This window comes from Morus notabilis, unplaced genomic scaffold, assembly GCF_000414095.1.
Source record: "Morus notabilis unplaced genomic scaffold, ASM41409v2 Scaffold738, whole genome shotgun sequence".
NCBI classification, from domain to species: domain Eukaryota; kingdom Viridiplantae; phylum Streptophyta; class Magnoliopsida; order Rosales; family Moraceae; genus Morus; species Morus notabilis.
The window spans coordinates 28,470-38,749 of NW_010359162.1; the positions used below are offsets into that span (position 1 = coordinate 28,470).

Consider the following 10,280-nt stretch of genomic DNA (forward strand, 5'->3'; position numbering starts at 1 on the left):
TATTTTTTGAAGATGAAAAATAAAGAAAATCATTAAAAAAAGAATATTCATCAAAAAATGGTGTTGGTTATTGCATTAATTCCTAAAAATAGTATATTAATTTTAGAATGCAAGTCATAAATAAAATTGTAAATTTTTTACCCATCCTGACCCCTGTGCGGCCCACTACGCGGGGCAGAGGCTGTTTGACATTGTTTTACATTTTTTGGTCAATTTTTGAGGCCATTGAAAATCGTATATTAATTTTAAAATGCAAAACGTAAATAAAAATGTAAATTTTTTACCCATCCCGGCCCCTAGGCGCCCCACTATGCGGGCCAGGGGTTTTTTGAAAGCATTTTTCTTTTTTTTTTGTCATTTTTTTAGGCCATTTTTTGCATGTATGCCAAGAAAAATGTAAGGACCGTGTCTGTAAAATTTCATAATATTTTGATGTAGTTTATAGTGAAGAAACTTTAGAATTAATAAAATTAATTAATTAATTAAAGAGTTTGATTAATTATTAATTTTATTGGAGCTCAGAATTATACGTCTATGAGTCCCCGCGTCGTCCTTATAATCCTACAAGACTAAGGGCAAAATGAGAATTTTAGAACTGTGGAATTCTAAAATAAAACGCTCAAGGATAATTAAGTGAGAATTAATTATTAATTAAAAAATGTGATTATTTAAGTTTAAATTTGAATTTTGGAACACACATGTGAATGTGTTCATATGTTGTGAACGCCCAGCACAGTGAAATCCCTTTGGGATTCAATTGTTTGCTCTCTAAGTTATCTATTTGACTTATTTGATAAGTTGCCCAATTTAAAATTCAAATTAATTTAAGTTTGACTTAAATTGGAATTTGAATTTGAGTCAAAATTAGACTGCAAGATAAATGCAGAATTTTGCCTTATTCTTTACCACCCTGTGGTGGTAGGCCAATATATGGATAAGAGAGAGGGATTTTGTTTCCAAATTCAATTAGAAGTGGGAGATAAATATCAAGCTTTATCTTGAAGATAAAGATTAGACTTCTTCTGAGAGTCTAACTACTATTCTATAAATAGGAGATTGTAGAAAATTAGGGAACACATTTTTTGCTCTCTCCTGGCTATAGTGGCCGAATTATAGAGTGTGTGGAAAGGAAAAATTTTCTCTTAAATTCCACGTCATGCATGTGTTGATGTTCGTAGAAAACTTGAGTGTTTTATTTCTAATCCCGTTTTGTTTCAAGTGTGCCCACACACACGTCTTCATAGATACAAGGAATTGACAAGAAAGATTCGGGTGTTCTAAACTAGCTTGAAGCAAGGAACGTTCGTGGTCAAAGAACTCAAAGTTATTGACCTAATCGTTCGCTAGATAAATAAATTAATTTGATTAATTTATTCATGCATAAATTAATATAATCTATAGAGTATCTCAAAATTTTATGAAGTTTTTTATTATACACGATCTGCTAATTACATGCTTCCGCATCCGAAATCGTTTCAGCAATCAACATTAACTCCGTTAGGAAGAAACTTCAAAATTAAGAGAGTAAATCTCTGATGCTCTCACACTTCATCGAAAATCAAGCCTTTCCAAGTCAATTTGAGCTTCATTTATTTGTCAGATATGTTTAACTTCTCTAAACTCCAATTATTTTCGGAGACTCTGAACGTTTTTAGGCTCTATTTGTTTCGCTCGTTCGAGTTGAAAATTTGAGTTATAAAGTAAACTGTAACAAAAAAAATTGAATTTAAATTTTTATGAGAGTAAACACTAGCAAAAATTTAAATTGTGATTCAAACTAATAGAACGAACTATGCCTTAGACTGTTCGTGGAATCCTTCAAAAGATCTTTTAACATCTCAACTAATTCGAATATGATGGTGACATGCTTGTGTAATTAAGCTCAAACATCCACATAAAGTCTACACCATTGTGATTGATCAGGATACATAGCTTATTAAGAAAACAGAAAAATTGTCTTTTTCCTAAAGATCATATCTTTCGAGATCCTATTATATATGTTCCTTCAGTACTCATGTCATGTGCACATGATTCATTTGTATCTTTTTCTGCAGCCCAAATTTGGATCCCTATTCAACGACATGACACAAGTTGTCGTTTATCGCGTTCCTTCTGTTGAAGGCAACTAGACATAGACACAGCCATGCTAGATACACATAGTAGTGCAAGAGGGAGACACTGTTATCGTCTTCACTGACAGCATCAAATTTAGCTTTTGAGAGTACAAAAATAAGTTAAAAAGTTGGACCACAAAGATCTATTAATGTCACTTGAGGTTTGTCTTTGTCGTTTAACACTTTGCTTTAACAAACTGAAGGGAAAAGGCAATCACAATAATGTGTTTTGTAAAACGTGCAATTGCCAATCTTGTAGAATAGGTGCCATCAAACAAGTGTGTGAACTGTCCTAATGTCTAGTTGGTTTTCGTATTGATTGTTTTGTCCTATAAAAAAAATTAAAAAAAAAATCCCTAAACCTATGTTTGGACCATGCTTGAAGTTGACCAACATTAGCACATGTTATGATTTGCTTGCTTCACTTAGAGGAAAGGGTGATTCTCTTGAAGTGAATTCTCGATAGACTTGTAGCTTTTTAGCACCCAAGAGAGTAGTAAAACTGTAAATTAAATACTTGCATATACACCCTTTTTACGAAAGAAATCTAAGCTAATTAATTATCGTTTATGTTTTTTCCAAACTAATTAAACCCAATCTGATTTGTGAAACCAGCCCTAAGACACCTTCTCCTTTCTCCTTAGATCTTTGGTGAGTAGTGATTTTGTTTGGTTGTTGTTATTCATTTCATTTTTTTGATATACACTAACTCAAATCCTAACTTTTGTGTACCAACTTATGCGACATGTGAGTTGTAATCTTTTTATTGATAGATGCAATCACTTTCATTAATTGATATGACAATGTTTTAAACTGTACTAATATAAAAATAAAAATTCACATGTCACATCTGTTGGTACATAAAAATTGAAATTTAAGTTGGTGTCTCAAGCATTATTTATTCATTTATTTTCAAATGCAAGGCTTCTGAGGTTCAAATAGAGAGTTTTTATGCTGTCAAAGGTCGAGTTTTGCCGAAGATATGTCTATGTATCATCAAGAAGAGCCAACTGATATGTGGTGGGGGGTATTTTAAAAGACATTATAATCTGGAGGTACTTTCGATGGTCCTCTACTCTGTATTTCTTGTGGAGTTGCGTGCACGCCATCTATTTCTTGATCGTGCAAAGAATGATTAGTCCTCTATGATCATTTGTAGAATACAATAGCTTTAACGACCGTTATTTTTAACATATTGGTCATATTCCGATCTTATTATTTGCGATAGACTAGATAATGTTCAATTTCATAAAGATATGGATAATCTTCAATTTCATAAAGATATGATTAATTCTTTTTTTTTTCTTTTTTTAGAAAAAAAAGACCTAAATAGATCCGATGTCTCTCCAATTTCCTGTTTGTTTAATTGCTTCTTAACAATTTCGGTTCTTCAACATGCAAATCGACATTGATCTTTTAAAAACCTGGAAATGATGAATCATGATCTCTTCTCTATCAATCATCTGATTGTTTATTATTGTTGAGGCACACATTTTTTCTTAGGGTCCGTTTGAAAAATATACTCAAATTATGATTCGTAATTTTAAAGTTTAAAATTTAAAATTTTTATGAGAAGAAAATTAATAATTTAAATTTAAATATATAAAACAAACGGCATAATATTTCATCATGTACTAGCTAATGTTCGATTTTGAGTATATGAATCAATGTATGTTTCACCATGTACTAGGTAGCACTGTATACATAATCTATAATATATATATATATATATTCACATTAAAAAACCATGGTACGTTATGGGTCATTAACGAGTACAACTTGCTTGTTTGTGGTCGATAATTTTGGTTCCAAAGACACAGACAGACCCCTCTTCTCTATGGAGTCTAGTAGTGGGGAAGTCTAATCTAGTGTGAAGACTAATTGTGGGATTGTCCACATCATAGCAGTACTCTCCATTTACTAATTCTTGGCGTGCCACGTGCCACGTGCCGCTCATTTAGAGGATGTCGTTTCTGGGGACATAGCTACCGGAAATTTAGGTGCCAAATTGAGAAGGGTTGGTAAATAAGGCCAAAGACCACAATTATTTGGCTTTTTTTTGCCCTTAACCAAAGCTCTTTATTGTTATTACCGACTTCAGTTCGCCTACTTCACGCGCATGTCTTGTTTATACGGCTCAGTCCTTTGGCCTTTTCTTGCTTATGTTTTGTCACATCAGGGTTTCGGTTGGGTGCAAGACTCACTCTCTCTGAGCCGACGTTTTACTTTGTCATGTAATAGTGTTGACGCAACACTGTCATATAAACATGTATTACTCTACTTCATAAGTAGACAATCAAAGTCTATGATTCTAACTTTGATTATTAGCTTTGTAGCATGAAAATACTCTGTGCCAATTACTTTCTTTTAGGTAGTACAAGGATTTGAACACCAAAGACATTAAAATTCGGGATTGTAACATTATTGTCGTTGCTTGATCATGAATATTAATGTGAAACGATAATATTGTAAGATCATTTGATCACCTCAATTTGTAGCTGCATATTAATTTCGTGCTTACCCGCAATTGAAGAAAAAAATAATAGAGATATCGAGTTGCTTCAATTTTTAAGGTTTTGAAATAATTTAGATAAACAATGTAACAATTAAGACTAAGATTGGAGTGTATAGCTATATTCAAGCTGATGTGATTGCTCATAAATTAAAATGATACTGCAAATTTGGATGGTTTTGATAATTGTTGTCTTATTATAGAGGGAAGAGAGAGAGAGAGAGAGAGAGAGAGAGGGTGATTAAAACAGGTTTAGAAAAGTGGTAATTGGTAAATAATTTGCTCTGAAAGTGTTACTGCAAGAATATATATTCTTCGGTCCCGGCTCTAATTTTACTAAACCTAAATCAGGAATTTCTGCCTATTATTTACTTATCAAGGAAAATTTATCTTTTTAACTGATCGAATGATTTGATTTCATGGACTGAAAGGATATGAAATAGTGGTGATTGCAGGATTAGTCTAAAAATAGTCTTATACTCATTTTTTTTATGTTAAAATTCTTAAATTAAGATCGTTTATTTCACTCTCAAACTCAAATAATAATGCAACAGTAATAGTAATAAAAAAAACATTAACAGAAAATCATTTTATGCTCTCTAACGTACGGTAAATCCTTCTAATTTTTTTTTAAAAAGATCTAACTCATTGTATGTTTATTTTTTTTATTGTAAAAGCTATTTGAACTCCTTATTTTTATGTATTTTTATTTCTTTTAACAAAGTGGTCTGAACATACATCCATTAAAAATAACATAATCCATCACGAGTATTCTTAATATAATTTGTTTTCATTATTTATAGTCTTAGTGTGAAAACCTTCATTAGGTAGTAGTTACAACCTCAGCTATAAATGAAGAGTTTGCTCTTTGAATAATAGACCGATCGATAACCCTCAGCTCATAAAATATGCAACATTGTCGCCTATTCATTATAAATTAACACTTTTCGTCGTGGCCTTCATTAATTCAATCAGAGTTCTAAACTTAGACTATATTCTACATATACATATATAAATATACATGTTATGTTGTACATATACATATATATGAGTGTGGTTTTAAGGGTTACTCGCATAAACATCTATCGATGACTATTATTATTTTAACCGTAAAATATTAATCTGACAATTATAATAAATTAGATAGTTGATTAAAAAAATTTATGACAATTAATGAAACTTGATTTTTATCACACTATGTCATTAAATTTTTATATTTAATGATAATTATAAATGAAAATGTAATTATTAAAAATTCGTCCATACATGTGTATATATGTATATGACTATATGTATGATGTCTTTGTGTGCACCAGTGTATGTATAAGAAGATATAGCACAGCCAAAGTTCTAAACTTTGAATATGGCACAAAATTGGCAAAACTTAAAGGGAATGTATCAAGTTAGATCAATTTTCTATTAATTGTCATCCCTTCTCAAGGTGCTATCCAAATTTCTTTTTCTTTTTTTTTTTACACTAAAGGGTGCTAACCCATTTCAGACATAATCATAAATATATTTTGAAGGGCCAATAGGAAATGGCCTCAATTCTTTTCAAATATAGAGCAAAAAAAACAATTTTTTCCATTTAAAAACAGGCAAAGCGAATCAGGTATAATATTAGGGACACCAACTTAATCACAATTTATTATATCAATCCTAAATTATCATTGTTGCTTCAGAGATTGTCACATTATAAATTAATAATAAAAAGATTGCATTTGCTAGAAAAGTTAACAATTAAAAGTTGTTATAAAAAGTTACTAGTAAAGTTGGTATCCTTAACATTATTCTGATGGACTAATACAGAACGAGAAAAAAAAAATGATAAAATGGGCAGTGCAACGGACAAAAGAGAAGAACTGTGCTCCCAATCAGCCCTAATCAAACAAAGACAAATTAAGTATCTTTTGGGTAGCACGTAAACATCTCTAATAAGCTAATGCTATATTTACAAAATAAATAATTAAATAAACAAATTAAAGCTCTTTGTAACATTTTCCAACCTACGAGTGAGGGACAAGTGGCGTAAAAGGTGCCCTTAATTTCTTGTGAAGCGCTTGATAAGGTGATAGGCCATTTTCAAGAATTTATTAGGGCCTTTGGACCCTACTTTGATGAGTGAAATTGTAGGACCTCATAGTGCTCAAGAGATTGTCGTACATGTGGGGTTTGAATGGGACTAATCAATACCATTAATGTCTCCTCTGAACGTCGTTTTCCAACTAAATTGTTATCGTTATAAGCAGTCTCTTTTCTCCTCCAACTTCTACTTCTCCCACTTTCCCAGCAACGGTAGACAATGTTATAGAAGAAGTAGTAGTAGTACAAAGGCACAAACCAAGGGAATTTGGAAAACCCCAGTTAGAATAATAATAATAATAATATTATTATTATTATTATTAACAATATAACTCCTGGATCATCATGTCAAACAGAAGTTCATCAAGATCATCTTTCAAACCCACTGATGAGGAGATCAATGAGCTTATCTTGAAGCTACAAGCTTTGTTGCCTGATCTGCTTAATCAACAGCGCAGCACTACAACGGTATAGATCGATCATGATCAAGAGATTTATTATTATAACTAATTTATAACTTGCATTAATTCTTTGTTTCATTTTTATTATTCATGATGTCTTGTTGTGTCAAATATGATTAATGTATTTTTCTTGGTAAAATATATGTGGTGTTGTTGTTGACTTTGTTTCATGTCATGAAGCGAGAAATTGTGCACTTGTCAAAAGAGAATTTTACATGAGCTACCTCATTGTCCTCGACAGTCTAATGATCTTGTGCTTAAAATACACCCATATTACACACACAAACACACATGCATAGTTTTCTTTAGAAAACCCTCGTTTTGTGCCTCATATGTAAAATGGGAACAATGCAGTTATTCGTTTAGGTTTTTGCAGTTCATTCACGTGAATACTGTTTGATGATTAACGGTACTTCATTGCACCATTATTTCATATTGCAGGTTATATAATTACATATATATATATATATATATATATATAGTGTGTACACAAACACTCATATATATGGAACCTTTTTTAGGGAAATATGAATGTGACAAAATTGTTGTGACTGTCTGCTTATGTGCATGTAGATGGGGATTTAGCTTGAGTAGTTATATAACTTTACTTCATGAAAGAAAAATCTTGTTTGGATTTGAGCCAATTTATCAAGGTGCATATACAATATACATATATATATATATGTATATACATGGATTATAACTATACATATAAAATGTAGGTAGCAGCATCAACGATTTTGGAAGAAACTTGCAATTACATAAAGAAGCTGCGTAGGGAAGTGGGCAGCCTCAGTGAAAGACTTTCTCAACTGTTGGATAGTTCAGATATTGCCGATGTTCATGAGCTTATTAGAGGAATTCTTCAACAATGAACTCATAGATCGAGACGATCACTTTTGACTCTCTCTCTCTCTCTCACATGCGCTTTTTTTTTTTTTTTTTTTTTTTTTTTTTTTTTTAATCTTTCCCTTAGCTAATTTTTTTTTTTTTTTTTTGTCTTTTTTGCTTGAATCTCTACTCTAGCTACTATTCTTCCTTAATTTTGAAATAGTTTATTTGGTCAGAATTCAGAAACCTCCAGTGATAAGAGTTAAATTTTGTCTTTTTATTAGTTATAATAATTATATATCTTAAGTCCTACGCTTTCTTTTCTATTAATATGCAAAATCAGTACAATCACTATGTGATAAAGAATTAAAGAGATATATGTGTGTGTGTATATACATGTTTCGATTCCACCCTAATCATGATTAATTATGCGTGGCTAGTGACCAGACCAGAAACAATTTTTAGATTTACTAATTGATTTCTTAGTCATCTACGCAATGATTAGGATAGATCAAACAAAGACTACAAAACCAAAATCTTACAGAAAGCAACCACCAGGGTTTTTTGTCCGATAATACATGCCTAATATTATATATATTGTTCTTCTCTGATGTTGTGGGGTTTTGAAGGAATTATCCGGCCCCTAATCTATAGCTAATAGTCCCCGATACAATGTTTCATTTAATATATAGAACATGTTTGATCTGTGGACTAAATTTGTTTAAGCAGACATACCCACGTCGTGAATAATTAAATATGTTAATATTACTTTAATATACCACATCCTAAAATAAGTACAAATTTGACAACAATTTTAATATTTAAGAATTCTAATAGTAGTATATAAACAAAAACATACCGGTATAGGACTCTAGTATCATATTCCGTTAGTTTCACGTACCTTTTCATTTTGATATAAATTTGATCGGAACTAAGGAAGAGACATGCATTGTCAGTGGTGATACTCCACCATATAAAACTTCTAATTTTCCATAGTTGTCATGTACTTTAGCAAATATTTCGATTTGATGATCATCAAGCTAATAAGATTGTCTTTTTCCTTTTTTTTTTTTTTTGAGGGACAATTAGCTATTAGCTAATTTTCATATGCTATTCTATATGATTATATTTTTCATTTTCCTGTTTAATGATAAGGAAATGATTATCAATATCATTAATGTCTGTTGATAAGGGTACTAAAATGAGAGTCAATTCAAGAAGAGACAAAATAAATTGGAGAGGGAACTTCATTCCAAAATCCATACAAACCACCTCACTATCTAGTCACTCTTAATACTACAAGTATAAGATCTTATACTTGTAGATATATTAAAAGTATTATAAAAAATAAAAGGTATATTATCTATTATCCAGAGGAAGTTCCCGTAACAAAATTTTCATGTGCGTTCAGTATTTAAGCACTCTGTACGTGCTCTTGAGAAATTATCCATATTTCCTTATACTGTACCAATTTTTTTTTTTAGCTCGAGTACCATTTCCCACTGTATTTGTCGTTTGATTCTGCTAAGATAAGTTGCATTCTATGTGTATGTATATATATCTAACATCTCACCATTAGCGATGAGTTAGCACGGCATATATAAACATAAGTACAAAACAACATTCTCGGAACCGACCATTAAAAATTCGTTCATATATATATATTTATATATATATTCTAAATTCATATCAATGTGTATATTAGCGGTTTTCTAGAGAGTAGATATATGTTTTATTAACTCTTAATTAAGTGCCAAATATGAATTCTAGTATTTGGTACAAGTGATGTCCGATGCCACTACTCATAGTAACTAAAGTTTCAATAATTACAAATATATGTAGGATCAATATATATACTAAGAGAGACTCACTTATTATGAGTAGTGGTATTAGACACTACTGATCATCCTCATTATATATATATATATATATATATATACACACTTTTTAATGTTCTATTTTCATAACAACTGTCGAGACGATGCACTGATACAGATTAATCCTTTCGGTATAGTACTTTTTAAACACCAGTAATTCCTTGTATTGACATCTACAAACATTGGCCACATTTTTCTCCTCAGCCTACTCAAACTCAAACACCACCACTAATCCACACCGGATGTTTGTGGACTTCAATCTCCAATACGTTAGTCTTAAATCTATTAGAATCTGATATAGTCATTGCCTTGTTTTTATTTACTTTTATGCTATTAAATTCTAGTGATCATCAGAAATAATCAACAATTTTAAATCTGGTGATTACTGATGACACCACCCTCT

General features: G+C 31.1%; 1 protein-coding gene across 1 annotated transcript; it reads left to right on the forward strand.

Annotated features, from left to right (window-relative positions):
• Positions 1 to 6,913: 6,913 nt before the first annotated feature.
• On the forward strand, positions 6,914 to 8,096 carry LOC21388772 (transcription factor PRE4). The gene is made up of 2 exons (XM_010093746.2): positions 6,914 to 7,176; positions 7,892 to 8,096. The coding sequence occupies exons 1-2, from the start codon at positions 7,054 to 7,056 to the stop codon at positions 8,042 to 8,044; spliced, it is 276 nt and encodes a 91-aa protein (XP_010092048.1). The 5' UTR covers positions 6,914 to 7,053; the 3' UTR covers positions 8,045 to 8,096.
• The last annotated feature ends 2,184 nt before the right edge of the window (positions 8,097 to 10,280 follow it).